This window comes from Lupinus angustifolius, chromosome LG14, assembly GCF_001865875.1.
Source record: "Lupinus angustifolius cultivar Tanjil chromosome LG14, LupAngTanjil_v1.0, whole genome shotgun sequence".
In the NCBI taxonomy this organism is placed as follows: Eukaryota; Viridiplantae; Streptophyta; class Magnoliopsida; order Fabales; family Fabaceae; genus Lupinus; species Lupinus angustifolius.
Window position 1 is genome coordinate 1529916 of NC_032022.1, and position 16826 is coordinate 1546741.

A 16826-nucleotide genomic window follows, 5' to 3' on the forward strand; every position below is an offset into this window, starting at 1 on the left:
ATGTCTGAGTTTTCGAGTTGAGTTTTGGATGAGAACAAAAGAAATGAAATAATTCAGAGTTGAGGCCTCTGAAATACAACTATTAAATGACTCTAAAGTCCTTAATTTACTTTTTCCCCTTCAGAACTCAACTCGTAAACACATCCAACAGAAAAATCATACGACATTCATTTTTGTTCATGTCAATTTTGTATCTATAAAACATTAACTTGTCTTATGTATTAAATATTAACGTTAAGGTTTTGAATAGTACAACGATGTTTGCAAAGATTCCAGAATCATAAGCTGCAAAACATTATAGAAAAATGTTGCCACCATGAAATTTGAGGTTGGGATTCATTTGTTAACACTTTCATATATAATCCTAATGACACAATCTTAACATAAACTTCAATCATTAATCAAAAATAACAGTAATCACGGATGGAAGCAAAAAAATAATGAAAAAACATTAACTTTTCGGACAATTTCAAACATTTATCATTGTTCGGTCATAATTGTGGTCACGATACAGTTTCAGAATTTATCGACACATACGTAGAGATCTCAAACCAAGATTTAAAATTTTGATATTGTGGTAACATCCAAAATTACAAAATTTAAGGCAACAATTGAAGTTCTAGAAATTTAAAGCTTCAATTTTTTGTTGTTTTCTGTATTTTTCTTGAAAGTAAGAAGACATAAACATGATGAAGAATTGATGGGGTTTGAAGTTATGAGTACCTGAGAAGTAATTGACTTAACAGCTTGGTTATTATTTTTTGCATTGTTGTTTGGATCAGAATCGTCCTGATGACTCAGCGAGTCATCACCGAGTTTCTTCGTTCGAGGTATGCATGTAAGCATGTTTTTGAGAAGTAGTAGTAGTAATAGAAACTGAAGATTATAATCTAGAAAAACGAGAAGAAATTACGAAAAAGCCACGGCATGCGTAACTTGGAATTACGGTGTCAGAGATTCTCTGAAATGGATACTAAAATGGGAACAGAGAGTAAGAAGTTTCTGAAAATGAAATAATATAAAAAGTTTGAGGGAAATTAAAGTAACAAAAGAGAATTAAGAGGAGAGGTTTTTTTGACTTTAAGATCTCTGATTTTGGTTTTGATTTGGTTTCTTAGGGAATGGCTATAATGGGAGATGAGGATCTGATTTTCGATGGGTACACATCTGATGTCTCGTTTGTTTGTATCACTGTGTACGACAGGAGGTATGATTGATCAGAAAATTATTTAATAATTACATTTTTAACTTAAATAATTGTTTTCAATCAATCAGGGTGTGTTCTGATTTTATGGAGGGTGCTTCCCAATCTGCTTTTTGTCCTGGGTCAGGGTCTCTCACCTGAAAACGAATATGGAATAAGGCTGAAACTAACTAGGATTGTCTTCTATAATGTATTTTGTAATGTATATCAATATAGAAAATTATAACTCGGGTCAAAAGACAATTTAATAGATTTAAACTATTAGATTTTCTTATAATTGATGGTTAAGATGTGAATTATGTTTCATAAACTTACTTTTCAAGTACATGGATTTCCTTCCTATGCCTTTAAAAAAACTTATCTAACATTTTTTGGGTACTACTAAGGGTATCCTCTCACCTTATTATAGTAAGGAATTAATTACTTTCGGTGTGCGTGATTGTCCCTTCTAACAAGTGTCGCTCTCATGAATTGAATAATTGACCTTTGATCATCTATGACTCTAATGGAACCTTACATTGCTAGATTAACGTCTTATTGATATCTTATTTAACATTAACAATTATATTATATGTTATATATTAAAATTTAATATATAATAATAATAGTTATATAAAAATATTATTATATAAGTTGATCGGTTAAGCTTAATATAACCTTTAAATGATCTAAAATAATCTAAACATGTTTTTTGAAAAGTATGAAAGAAAAGTCTCACATTAACTTATTATAAATCTGGCTAATAGATCCTTAATAAATACTCTAGCATATTTCTAACCCTTAATATCAAGTTTCTACTTTTTGCGTAAGCTTTGACACTGTGTTTGGTTTAGAGAAGAAAAGTCAAAGAAAGAAAAGTTGAGAAAAGAAAATGGGTAAAAAATATGATGCTTTTTTTAGTTGTTTGGTATGATAGAAAATGGAAAGAAAGTGAAGAGAAAAATAATATAATTATTATTAATAATGATATTTTTTTTGTACTATCAAAGAGATGATATCTCAAATCATGTATTAAACCAATGAAAACAAGCAATGTGAATTAAAAAATTAAATATTTCTTATTTTTTCTGATTTTATTTCATAGTCATTGGTTTGGAACATGATTTAAGACATACTTTGGACAATCAATTCTGGGACAATTTTTTCTACATGTTTTCCTCTCAATAGCGGAGAGAAAACATAATACATGAGCCCCACCAATTTTTTTCTTTCTTTCATTCTTTTCAATGCAACCAAACAATAGAAAAAAATATTTTCATTCCTCCCACTTTCTTTCATCTCTTTTCACCCCAACCTAACATAGCCGAGTATTTCCTACAAAAACAAAAGAAGAAATAAAAAAAATTAAGTACTTGTTCGATCGGTACCTATCATTTGGGGATTGGGCTTCGAACGAGGGAATAAAGCCCATCATATCAGCTACAACAAGTCATTTATACATAAAATAGTGATAAAGAAAGCCTTTGGTAATTGATACAGAAAATGAATAAAACAAACAAGATATTTGAATAAGACAAATTATAATTTGAATAAGACAAAGAAACATATGGTGAAGATATTTAGAGGTCTAATAAAAATAGTGAATAAACAAAATAACATAGAATATTGGTCTAATTTAGTTATCTTGACCCAATACAATTCAAAGAAAATAAACTATTTAAGTAATCTTTGAATTTTATATTTTCTCCACTGATGAAGAAAAAAGTTACCAAACAATTCCTGAATATAAACTTTTTAGACAATTTCATCTGTTGAAATTATTTGTAAGGACAATTTGATCTGTAATTTGTTAACCTAATTGGGTGAATTTAAAAATATTAAAGAAAATTTTAATAATTACATCAAATTTAATGTTTAATCGAGTAACTTACGTATTATTATTATTTTGAATAGTTAATAATAATAAAATATAAATAGTAGATAATAATAATATATAAAACTCATATGTAAGTAGATATATTTTTTCTCTACTCAATAACAGAAGAGGGTTTTTATTGGTCATAAGATTATAGTGACTATAAACTCAATTTTAATTAAAAAAACTATGTCGATAAAGCATAGTAAATATTATAGCGTGAATATCAACCAAATGATAAAGTAAGTGAGCATATAAAGTTGGGTGCATATGTTATTCATGTGCCATGCCTTGTGATTGATTAAAAAATATATATTTAAGTTAAAATTTAATTTTTAAGTAATTTTTTGACTAATCATAAGATCATGACGTTAAGTGTGTGACAGCAGATGGACAAGAGTAAAATCGAGAGTGATAAACACGTGGAAAGTAATGAGTAGTGGAGGGGCGGCTACGATGAGATGAAAAGGAAAGCCCAAGGCCCAAGGATTAAGGAACAGTATTGCATGGCCCACTTTCATGGAACAAGGAAGAGAGAGAAATAGATAATAGATGATTCTAGAATGAAGAGTGTGTGTGAGTTGAGTGAGACAATGTTAAAAAAGAAAGGCTTTTTTCAGTGAGAGAAAACATGCCCAACTTCAACCCAACACTTTCTACTTCTTACCACATCCCAAAGGTACTTTCTTTATATCTCTTTCTTTTATATTTTCCTCTATCTATTATCCACATTTTATTTTTATTCCGAGGTAACGAGTTCAAATACTGAAAACAAACTCTTCATAAACTTGATAGACATGCAAATCTTAGAAAAAGTTGTGTATATCTATCCTCCTGGTGTGTCACTATTAGGAGGATGGGGTGCCCTTTAGTTTCTTTTTATCATTTTTTGGGTTTTTTTTTTAAGAATGTGGGATCATACTTGTGAGGATTAAGCTTGTTGTTTACCAATTTGCATGTTGGTTATTTTGATATAACCAATGTATATCGGTAATGAACTAGTCTCTTTCTTTTGGGTGTAGACGGTTCCTTCTAACAAGTGTCACTTCTATGAATCGAACATTTTTTGGCCTATTCGAGTCATACACCACTAGACCAATGTCTTGTTGTTATTGCATGTTGAGTTTGAGGTCAGCTTGATGTTGTTAAGGTCACTACTTAGTACTTACTATTGCTGACTTAAGATTTCCAAAGTGGTTTTGTTATAAAGCTTTTTGCTGTATGAACATGGAACTTGGGTTTGTATGTGTCATAGATTGAATTGATGAGATAATACCATTTTATTTTATGAAGGGTATTTGTTGGATTGATGGTACTTTATTGTATTTGTTTTTATTGATTTCCTGATTTATATGTATTAGGTGAAATGGAAATCACAAATTTTTATAATTGGGAATTGCTGCAATGAACATCTTATATCTGTTCCAACTTTAATTTTTGTTCTCATTTCCCCAAGATCCTGACCGAAAATTTTGAATTCGAGTTCTTAGGTAGAGAGTTAAGGTTTGCATTTTTCGTTATCCGGCACCATGCCGCCACAAAGAGGATTTGTCACTTTAAATATTTTCCGAGTGAAAGCCACCTCAAAAGATAGCTCTTTGACACATCACTATGTAACAAAATATCAATCTCATGTGTCATAATTGATCAAATAATTTTGATGAAGTTAAGCTAAGGACTACATTATTTGTAATTAGTAAGTTCAATTGTGAGTGGCTTTATCTGTATATCTTCGCTTTATCCTCTTGAGCGACTTGTTAATTTGAGTTTATTTTCTTAATTTTGATGACTATTTGTGATGCGGGACTTACTTCCCATCACGCCCCCTCCAGAGAAGTCTGTTGGACTAGGCGAAGGGTTACATTTGACCTATGACAACCAGAAATTAAGAAGTTGGGCTCTGACTTTAATACTTGTTAAGTTTCCATCTCAATACCAATTGACAATGAGAGGAGTAACCCAATATATATTTAAACCATGTCTAGGAGAACGAGGCAGATGACGTGGGACGCGCTTCCCAACAATATCCTATTTTAAGAACTTACATTTTTCAAACATTGCTTTCCTATCTCACACCCTTTCGGAATATAGGCTGTGTTGCCGTGCCTGAGGAGTGTTAATGTGTACTTTTACTTTAGTCTTGTTCTTCTTATACATTATGCATTACACAACTTTCTTCTATATTTATGTGTTCCTAGTCTCATTCACCTTTGGACCCGGCTAACATGAAACCATATCCTCAGGTCGGATTCTAAAGTTTAAGTAAGGGCTATGTCGAACTTGAAGGTTACATGAAGCCGTTTCTCTCGTTGAATCATCCTGATACTGTGTTTAATTGTGGACAAGTTGATTCTAACCACTCAATGGTATGTGATGCCGCTGTTTGTGCATTTGTTTCTTGCACTTTAAGCGACTTACTAGTTTTTGTCCTCCAATTTCAGGCTCATGCTTCTTATCCTTATGGCGATCCTTTTTACGATGGTTCCTTAGCTGCTTATGGACCACAGGCTATTGTAAGTTACGCTTCCCACATCGATAAAAGTAGATAAACGGGAATTAATTCTAATTCCCACATGATGAAAAAACGTAAAATGTCTCGTGACGACTACAACTTTTTATCTATGCTCTTAATATTTAGATGCATCATATGCGTAATTTTGGTGACATGAAATTTTTGCTGCATTTTTTAAGGAAACTTTTGTTCCATTTTGATTTCCTAGTATAATGTTTTGAATTTGATGTCACTCTATTTTTAAAATATTTTAGAATCAATCTCAAATATTGCCCCAGATGCTGGGATTAGCTACCACCAGAGTTGCATTACCACTTGATCTTGCAGAAGATGGACCCATTTATGTCAATGCGAAACAATACCATGGCATACTGAGAAGGCGGCAATCACGAGCAAAGCTTGAGGCTCAAAACAAACTCATTAAAAGCCGTAAGGTATTTTCCATACGATGGGAATGCTTTGAACTCTCTCCTTCTCTGATAGCACATTATTCTTGGAGCAGGAAAAGTATTTGTGGACTATTTTCATAATGTGGCATGCAAGGGGTAAAACTAGGATAACGTGTACAGAAAATTATTCGCAATGTACCCAAATATTGTTATAATGATGGAATCACTATGAATAAGAAAGGATTGGTTTAAAACTTCTAGATGAAGTTTTGATAAAGTAGAATTATTTATTATTCCATTATATTGAATGTTGAGTCATATAGCGAAGGTGTTGTCTGATTTTCCGAGTCTGGTTTGGACCAAGAGATATAGTAAGTATCTGAATCTTATTTTCCTCCCCCTGTAATTGATTGCAGCCATATCTTCATGAGTCTCGGCATCGCCATGCTGTGAATAGAGTTAGAGGATCCGGGGGACGCTTTCTGAGTACCAAGCAGCTTCAACATTCCAATGCAGAACATGTCACTGGTGCACATTCTGGCTCAGACCCTGTCAACATATATCAAAAGAATGATACACCAGAAGTGGAAAGTCATCCCACAAGAACCGGAGAAAATGCATCTTCCATCACTACCTGTTCTGACCGGACATTTTTATCGAATAACAGCTTCAATTTTAGGCAGACAGAGCACATGTTCCTAGGGAACTCTACAAACATAGGGGAGGATCACAGTGGTAGTGGACTCACCTTCGGTGGAACACAGCAGCGTGCTCCAATTGTCCGGTGAGAGGTTGATCACCGTATTGGCAATTCATCCTTGGCTTAATCAATTTACTTTCTACGCTTTTACACGATCTTACAAAAAAACTCGTCATTTGAGAAACCGCATTAGCACGAAGATCATTCCTAATTCCGAGTGCTTTGCCGAGTATTTTAAAGTTGCTGTGATGTGTTCTTACAAAAAAAGGTTATGTTTTGAGAGACTCTGCATATTAGCACTGAGACATTTTGTGGTGCATTGTTGTGTATTTTGAAGTTGTTATTGCTTATACACTAGTTTGTTGAAGACTTGAATTGGATCAAAGTACTAGAGTAGTATCTCCATGAAGTTATAAGTTTTTGTGATATCTATGCCCTAACATGCTTACATTACATGAAGGAAAAGAAAATTTTCCATTGTTTGGAGGAAAGAAAAAAAATGATGGGATTCATGCCATTTTGTTTTTTCTCCAATATTGAGAGGAAAATTCGAGTGGAGATGATTAGTGATAGATTTTCTTGTCGCCGATTTTTTATACACTTAAAAAAAGTCTGAATTTCGTGTTAGCCAAATTTATAGAGTCCGTAATTTCCTAAAATTCAAAAAGAAAAATATAATGTTGTAAATGTTTTTATCAAAAATAAATATAATTTTGTCTTTTCGCTTTCGTTTTTATTTTTGTTCTTAATTTTTCCCCTAACTTTTCTTTCAATGACACCAATTCTTTGTTTCTTCCAAGACAGATTTCCGTGCGTGAACCATACATAATATATATAAATAAGTACGTCCTTAAACTCAAAATTATCTATTCTATTCATATTAGAGGTGTTAAAAAGGCTATCCAGACGGGTTCAGGTTAGCTCATATTGGTTCGAGCTGAGCCGGGCTAAAAAGTCCAGATACAATTTATGCATATCGAATGGTAGCTCAAACCCGTCCTAAGCGGGTTGCAGATTATGGCGGGTCAGCCTGCATAAACTAAAAAATATTTTTTTAAATTTTTTTAACATATTTAATTTATTCAAAAAAATATGTATTATTTGATATTAACGAATAACTTTTCTTAACATATTTATTATGCCAAATGCAATCAAACATATAGATCTAATGCATTGTGTTTGAATTAAGACGTGATGTTAAGTCCACGTGTATATTTTTAACATAACTCTTTTATTAAATCTCTCATTTCTATTGGACTCTCACTCTGTAATACGATATAATTTGTAATTTCACTTTAATATATAAACATTTGATACTAATAAAATATTATCTTTTGTATGTTCTTTATCAACACTTTTACTATGAACTATTATATTAAATTTGGTGGTGTGAAGTTTTCTATGATAAACAATTTATGTTGATTTTAGTTTTGTTGTAAACATTATTTTCTTTGTTATATTTTTGTGGTAAAGTTAAATCTAATTAAATACATAATAACATAATACTTATTATCTATTTTTTATTATAAGTTGTTTTTTAAATTTTTATTTAGTGCTGATTACGAAGCCAAAAGTCTCAAAAAAAATTAAAACATATAAGTAAAACGAGTAGCCCGAACCCACTAGGGTAAGCCCGGCCCGAGCCCAGATTTATAATAGCCCGACCGGGCCAGGCTAAAAAATCCGAATTTAATAAAAAGTACCTAAAATAATACTAAAACCCTATAAATTTTCAGGTTTTAATGAACTAGCCCAACCGGCCCCGCCCGTTTTGACAGCTCTAATTCATATAGCAATGACCAAAATTTGTAATCTCTACGGAAAAGGCACCATAACCATAATATTTTAATCATTTTGTTTGTGGTTTTTTAGCTTCCCCAACCTAGAAATTGGAATAATTTTTGTTTGATTTATTATCTTTTTACGATAATATGTGCTTGTATTATCTTTAGAAATGGAGGTACTCATTCATCCTCTTAATACATTCATCCTCTTAATACATTCGTCCTCTTAATACATTCATTCTTAATAGGATATTGGCTGATGTATTTAATTATTTAACATAACATTCTTACATTCGTTATATTTTGGGTGGCAATACGGGCCAGTCTGACTCGACCCTGCTTGACCTGCCTTATGCCCACCAAAATATGGGTAGCCCGACTCGACCTTATTGCTAAAAAAACTCAAAATGTCAGCCTAACCCATATTTGGTAGGGCGGGCTGACCCGTTTTTTTAAAATACACATTTGTAATTAACTCAATCATAATTTCAAAAATAAATAATCATCACGCCTCATAAATGTATTTTTAAACAAGAAATCACAAACAAAAAGTCAACAATCTCACAATAACATATAGTCTTAATTTAAAACATATAAGTTCTAAATAACAAGTCAACATAGTCTTAAACTTTTAGACTCCTTGTTCATAATAAAGTTTTTAACTCCTAAATTTTAAACATTAAATGTTCTATTAGAAGAATATACATCCACTTTTCTATTACTACCACCATCAACGTCTTTCCAATCTTCTTCTTCATCATCTACATTATTATTAGAACAAATAAATGATAATTACATTCTTGATCTTGGGTTGATGAAATTTTCATAGGTATATTTTTGTTTATGAAACTTAATATATTTAAAAGATAATTACATTTTTTATCCTTGGTTTCATAAAAAAATAAAAATCATTAGAACAAATAATTTGATCTTAGGTTGCTATGAAAAGGTACCACAAACAACCATCTTCAGCTTGATGGGCCCACATGCCTTGTTGGAAATTGAACTTTAATAGAAATAGCTACATGAGATGGAACATGATCTATCTCTCTAGTACAATGTTATTATTTGACAAAAAATACACATTTATGAAAGTCATATTGAAGATCTAATACTAGAATTTGCTAAGCATGGTAATAAATATGTGGTGCATCTAATATTTAAAAATGTACATAACAAAAGTGATGATAATGCATCTCAATCATTGACATCAACTGGTATAATTGAGCAAAGGTACATATTTTATATATTGACCACAAACATGTATTTCTCTTTTACAATTTTGTTAGATAAACATGGAAACCCAAGGTTAGGGGTGACAATACAAGCTAGCCCGACCCGCCTTTGGCCTGCCAAAATATGAGATAGTCTGACTCGACCCTTATTGGTAAAATGGCTCAAATCCCCAGCTCGACCGGCTAAAAATGACAACTCAAACGGGCTGGCCCGTCGGGCCAAGCCCATATTGCCATCCCTAGTTACATTGCGTTTATTATTCTGTTGTCATTGCATTATCTAACATTGAGTCCTATATATGGTTGTGAGGTGAATTTTTTCTTATGCTTGAGTGACATATTGTTCTTCATGTTGTATGATGGGCCAAAATAGTTAAATTTCATGAATCATGATATGATGCAATCTCAAATTTTTACTTTTTAATTCTTATTAAATTTATGTATCATATACCTCGTCTCATTTTGAATTATATGTTAGTCACTACTTCTAAAACTTGTTTCTACATTTTAAGCATGGCTACTAGTTAAATGTTCAACATGATTATCGACTAAAAAATAGCTATCTATACTTTGCCTTAATGGGTTATAATTATCATTTTTCTTAATATGAAATGAAGAGGGATCCACTTACTCCAACTTACTCTTTATCATAGCCATCAATTTTAGAAAAATCTAATGGTTTGAATTAGTGAGTAAATCTAAAGCATTAAATGTCTATAAAATTGATAGCTAGGATGAGAAGTGAGTTTAAAAAACTTATTTTTGACTAAATAGATCCTCACTCATATAAAATTATCTTCAATTAAAGATAAGTGCAAATAAGTCTTCCCCTTATTTCACATTTTTCACATTGCATTTTTTGATGTTTTATAAACCTAAAACTATTTAATACTTTTTATAATCATGCTCTTATTTATCACCTTTCTTCCTCATGTATATTTTATATTCTAAAATTTCATTGTTTTTTATATATCAATATAATTTAAGTGTTAATATTTCAATTAAGTTATATTACATTTTCATAATTATTTCCAAGAATGACTAATCATTATTGAAATAAGGTACAAATTAACTTGAATCCTATTATTTAATTTCCGATTTACTAATAAAATATTAGATTTTGACATAATTGATTATTGTGATGTGACTTTGTACTATTTTTATTGAACTTAATAAATAGAGAGAGAAGAATAGAATGAGATAAATACCCAAATTTGCATCATCTCCTTCTTCCCTCTCTTTTTCTTTCTTCTCTGTAATTCCTATAATACCCCCAACTCAACTCATGGACGCCGCCGCTCACTACAACCCTCGCTCCGTCGAAGCCGTCTTCCGCGACTTCAAGGGCCGCAGGACCGCCCTTGTCAAAGCCCTAACCACCGGTCTCTCTCTCCCTCCCTCCCTCTCTCCTGATCTCCTTTTTTACTACACTAAACACTCCGTTGGTTTAGTGGTGTAAGATTCGGCTAGATTTGTACCTCGTACTTTTTAACATTTTTTACCATGGAGTACTTTATTTGACTTACATTCTCGGTCTTTGAGTACTAGTTTGAATTTTTTTACTTTTTACCGACAAAAAATAATAAACGTGAAAATTTGGAAGGACTAAAGCGAGTATTTACTTTTTATTTTGTATATTCTAATATTTATTTATTTTGCAGATGTAGTGGAATTTTATCAGCAGTGTGATCCAGGTTAGGGTTATCCCTTTCTTTTTTTTTCTTCCTCTTTTATAATTGTTTTGCCTTTTTTTATTCATTCTCGGAATTTTGGTCGCTTTGCAATTAATCTTTAAGTGTTGATCTTATTATTTTCATGCATTAGTGATAGTGAAGTTAACTGCAAAACATGGTTTTGAATGAATTGAATTTGTTAAATTGATTTAGGTTAAATTTGAGTTTAAAGCAAAGTGATTTATGTTTGATTTTTTTTATATTCTATAATCAAGTTCTTTGGAAAATTCAGTATAAATGTTTCAACCTAGCACCGGAGTTACATTTTGACACTTCCATGGTTTTGATGCAAAATCGATTTTAAGATAAAATTGACAAAGAGGTTGGCATAAATTCTAAACTTCAAAAATGACTTTAGAAGCTCCAAAATGTGGAACCAAACACACTAACTGTTGGATGAAAGTAAGATTAACTTTTGAGATTTGGTATAATTGAACCGATGTAATCGGATCCTTCCTCGTCTGTGTGTGTGTCTGCATATATAGATGTGCCTTTTAGTGTCGATGATTTTATGTTACTGGGAGCTTGCATGTGTTACTTATGTCACTTTTGTGTGTGATGGTTACTGCATTGTTTGTTTCTGCTTATATGTGTGATAAAAAGTTCCCCTTTTTAAAATTTCACTGGTACTATGTAAGTTCCATTTTTTCCTTGGCATTAGAAGTAATTGTATGGACTTGTTAAGCATGTGATGTCGCCACTTACATTATTGCAGAAATATTTAAACCACTACCAACAAAAAAAGTAGGAAAGTAACAAATTAGGAAGTGTGTAAGAATATACAACAATTGAACATAGATCTGTCCTTGATTTGATCGAGTTGCAGGCTTGCGACAGTGTAGTTGGCTCTCTTCTATGAGCTATGGGAGCTGCTAAACGAGTTAAGAGAGAAAACATTTTTCAAAGGATAAATATGATGAGAGAGAGAGAGACTGTGAGTGGATGAAGTTAGAGACTCAGAGCTTTAGTTGCATTTATTGCACTCAATTAGCACTAGCAAAGAATCAGAAAATTCTGTCAAGCTGTGGTGAGTGGCGATATTGGAATATTAGATGTGTATCAGTATCAGAGACATACTGGAAGTACAAAAAAATGATTTGGGCACTTCTCTAATATGGACCGGCGATATACTAGAGTGTATTAGTATCATATATTTATATATATATATATTCAATACAAATGCGGTGATAAGCACATATACATGCATCAAAGAAGGTCATAATGTTCTTATTTTATTAAGATCCTATGTAATTGTTGTCAAAATCACACTTTAACATGTAGAATTGTATGCGTCTATGTGGTTGGAGTGTTAGACCATTGAAATGATCTGATAGTGCCGGTGTCCTGTCCTAGCATTGGAATTGGTAGCATAGCATTCTTAAATCACATCTTTGGTTTTGTATTTATTCTTGCTTCTTTTCCCAACTAGAAGGTCATTGATGTTGAAAGCATAGCATTCTTAACTTTCTGTTTTTAAAGAAAAATGGACTTTCCATTATTATTTTATTTAACGAGGGGGAGATATCCACTTACTCCAAGAGTAAGTTTTTTAGACTTACTCCTCGTCCTAGCCATCAATTCTAGGGAAATCCAATGGTTTAAATTAGTGAGTAGATCTAAACCGTTAGATGTCCATAGAATTGATGGCTAGTATGAGGAGTAAGTATAGAAACTTACTCGTAGAGTAAATGGATCCCTCCTCTTTAACGAATTTTTACTTTGATAAATAATCTAAATGTGATCTCAAATGCTGCACATATTTGCTGTCTTTGCTTTGTATTACTTTTCTTATGAAATCTAAGGTAAATATTATTTACTTCATCTACCTGTGGCGAAATTCCCTTTAAATATATGGTGAAGTTAGTTCTTAATATAGAGCTCAAACGTATTGTATATTTAAATCATTAAATGTTTCTTGTAGATTTTAGTGTGTTTTGCCTCTTTGTTTTACTTTTATGTGTCTATATTAAATTTATTTTAAAGGCAGAGTTTTACTTTGCTGATGTCCTGTTTTATGTGCTTACCTCCCTTGTTTAACCCTAATAGGATCTATAACTTTGGCACCCTTGTTATTATATCTTGTTTACTTGTATGACTGGGATAACGGAAAATTGGTAGATCTCGATTTTGTAGTTTTCTATTTTGCTTCAGTATGACCACTACCCTTGCATCTGTTATATTGTTGCTTTTAATAGCTGCTGCAGCTAAGCATATTTTTTTCAATGTTTTTTGTTCTGTGCTTATTTAGAAGCTTCATTACCGAAGTAATTCTACAGTTGAAGTTTGATTTTGAGTTTCTATTCATTGCATTATATGGTTGTATTAAGTGATTATTTTGTGCACGTCACTCCAATTTTGAAATTGCAATGTGTTTTATTTTATCAAATAAGTTTGTCTGATTTTGGTTTTTCTCTTTCCTTTGCCATATTCCTTTATCATGTTATAAATGATAAGCATAACAAAGAACATCAATGGAATTGAATTAATTTGTTTAAGATGTTGATGCTTTATTTATTTACCATTTGTACATCAGAAAAGGAGAATCTTTGTCTGTATGGTTTCCCCACTGAAAAATGGGAAGTTAATTTACCCGCTGAAGAAGTTCCTCCTGAACTTCCCGAGCCTGCATTGGGCATAAACTTTGCTAGGGATGGGATGCAAGAAAAGGACTGGCTTTCTTTGGTGGCTGTTCACAGTGATGCGTGGCTACTTTCAGTGGCTTTCTACTTTGGGGCAAGATTTGGTTTTGATAATGCTGATCGGTATAATTCTTTGCTCCGGTCCTTTGTTATATTCTCTCTACGCAATCATCTCCTTGGATGAGAATATGTTTTCGTTACTATCTCCTGTCTGTTATACATTGTGATTCTTTGTACAGGAAACGCCTGTTCGCTATGATTAATGATCTGCCAACAATATTTGAGGTTGTGACTGGAACTGCGAAGAAACAGTCAAAGGAAAAGTCATCAGTTTCAAACCACACCAGCAACAAATCAAAGTCCGGCTCTAAAGGGGTAAAAAAATCTGGTTACCTTCGCCCTTCCTTGAATACATTTTTTAGTATCATAATTGTACTACTCCATGTTTTGACTCGAGTAAAGCATCAAAACTTTCATGTAATTATTGTGGATCCATATATGTGGCATGGATAGAAGCAAGAAATGTCTTGTAATACAGAATAGAGTTGGTATGCTGTATTGTTATTTACTTATTTATATTCTGACTTCACTGTTTTGTCATTGGAACAAAATAGCGAGGATCGGAGTCAAGGAAGTATTCAGAGCAAGCAAAAGATGAGGAGGAGGAGGAGGTGGTGGAGGAATTGGACGAAGATGAAGGACAATGTGGTGCATGTGGGGAGATTTACACATCTGAATCTGTTGAATTCTGGATTTGTTGTGACGTGTGCGAGAAATGGTTCCATGGTAAATGTGTGAAGATAACTCCTGCCAAAGCTGATCAGATCAACCATTATAAGTGCCCCTTATGCAGCAGCAATAAGAGAGCACGCCCTTGAGATATCATAGTCATTTGGGTTAATACCCGAATCCTGTAACTATCATGCTAATTTGTTACTTTGGCTTTCTTTCTTGTGTCATGTTAGTGCAACATGTGTGTATTTAGTAGTTTGTTCATCTGAACTTGTATGGATATACTATTTAATATTTCACCAACTTTTGCCCTATGTTCTTTGAATCTTTAGTTTGTTACTTTGGCGTTGGTACTTCTACTTTGGAGCAAGATTTGGTTGTGGTGAAGATCACTGCTATAATTCTCTGCTCCAACCCTTTGTTATGTTGTTCTCTAAGCAATTGTGTTCTGGGTTTTGATGATAACATGTTTTTGATGCTTTCCATTGCTTAGTAACTTAGGCATCCACAATAGTTAAGATTCACCAAATTTAAAACACTCTACACATTAGAGATTGTTCATGCCTATTTGTATCTCTATATTATATGAAGTCCTTTGATTATTTCCATAACCTTTTTATCAATCACAAAATGTTATGGCATGAAATATGAAATGCAACATACAATTTTATCCCTAACCTTTAGTACATGATAACATATTTGTGAAGAAGGTTTCCTTTGTTCTCACACCATTTGTTAAGATAAGTTCAGGTCAGATGTGGATATGATCAAGTCGATGTTAATAAGGATTAGACAATTATCATTTTATGAGCTAACTTTTGTGGTTGAGTTTGATCTGACCATTCTAATATGACATATGAGGCATAGTCCAACTTCTATCCTGATGCCATATGCCAAAAGATGCCCTTTCGTGTGGCGACAAAGGTTACCCATCACCTGGTCTGACAAACTTATGTTTAGAGAGCATGATAGGAAGTAAGTATCACATCGCCTACATCTTGTCTCGGGAATGTACTTGTTGGGCTACTCCCTTCCTTCCCAAGTGAATTTGAGATAGGACCTTAGCATTGTTTGGAAAGATTTAAATAGTATTGGACTACTCTTCTCATCGCTAATTGGTTTTGAGATGAAACCTTAAGATGACACTAGAGCACACACTTCCTGATGGGTCATCCGTGGATGTCCAGTCATATAAACTTTATGCTGCATATGTCATATGCATAAGTTGGTGTGTTAAGATAAGTCGTACATTGAGTGAGGTTATAGCATAGTCAATACTTACATAGTTTACATAGCTTACACAATCCTCAGTAATTTTGGAGTTGCTATTTTGTTTTATCCTAATTTTGTGCTATTATTTGTAATGTTTTGGTTTGACTTAATCATGTGTTGGATTTCTTGACTCTTGACACCCTCAATTTATATGCTTAAAAAGAACATTCTATTAAATCATCTATTGATCAAGTGTGTTACTTCAATTATGTAAATGCCTTTCTAAATAATAAAAACTAAGTACAAATATCTTCTTGTCAAACACTTTATTAGTTAGGACAAGTAGGAATAGTTCTTGTTACTTAACATGTCATAAGATATTGTGTTAAAGTGCAGAATATTTTGATACTCCAAATTATTTATCCACATCCCTCATTAATCAATCATAAGTTATGTTTTATTTTATTTTACAAAATTATAATTGATTAAGTAGATATTTAGTATAAGCAATAGTATCTCGACCCTCTTAGTAAGGAACTAACTCTTTCTGGGTACATGACTGTCTCTCTCAAATCTCAATAAGTATCGCTCTTAGGAATCGAAAACTTAGTTAATGTACATTAACCAGTGTGATCAAGTTGGCCCATGATTACTAAAGTTTGAGACAAGTTTTTTTTAATGGTAAAGTCTCCATCACAATTTCAGCAATTAAATTATGCACAATTGCTTTTGAAATGGAAAGAAACACATCCCAACATTTCATCACATGGACAATGTTGCATGCAATATGATGTAACATTTTATACAACATGATGTAACATTTCATCAATT

General features: G+C 32.4%; 2 protein-coding genes and 1 long non-coding RNA gene across 4 annotated transcripts; 2 read left to right on the forward strand and 1 right to left on the reverse strand.

Annotated features, from left to right (window-relative positions):
• Positions 1575–16076, reverse strand: LOC109327019. Its single transcript, XR_002105309.1, has 3 exons — positions 16066–16076; positions 4922–4928; positions 1575–1688 (listed from the first exon to the last, which is right to left on the reverse strand). It is a non-coding gene; the product is annotated as an uncharacterized LOC109327019 (long non-coding RNA).
• Positions 3596–7083, forward strand: LOC109327018 (nuclear transcription factor Y subunit A-7-like). 2 transcript variants are annotated; one of them, XM_019559985.1, is made up of 5 exons: positions 3596–3738; positions 5303–5425; positions 5501–5572; positions 5826–6005; positions 6377–7083. In XM_019559985.1, the coding sequence occupies exons 2-5, from the start codon at positions 5351–5353 to the stop codon at positions 6746–6748; spliced, it is 699 nt and encodes a 232-aa protein (XP_019415530.1). In that variant the 5' UTR covers positions 3596–3738; positions 5303–5350; the 3' UTR covers positions 6749–7083. The 2 variants fall into 2 exon arrangements, with proteins under 2 accessions (XP_019415530.1, XP_019415531.1); XM_019559986.1 differs by having other exon boundaries at positions 3632–3738; positions 5308–5425.
• On the forward strand, positions 10894–15097 carry LOC109327017 (PHD finger protein ALFIN-LIKE 4-like). Its single transcript, XM_019559984.1, has 5 exons — positions 10894–11061; positions 11341–11373; positions 13946–14174; positions 14291–14426; positions 14666–15097. Exons 1-5 carry the CDS (start codon positions 10965–10967, stop codon positions 14927–14929), a joined length of 759 nt encoding a protein of 252 aa, XP_019415529.1. The 5' UTR covers positions 10894–10964; the 3' UTR covers positions 14930–15097.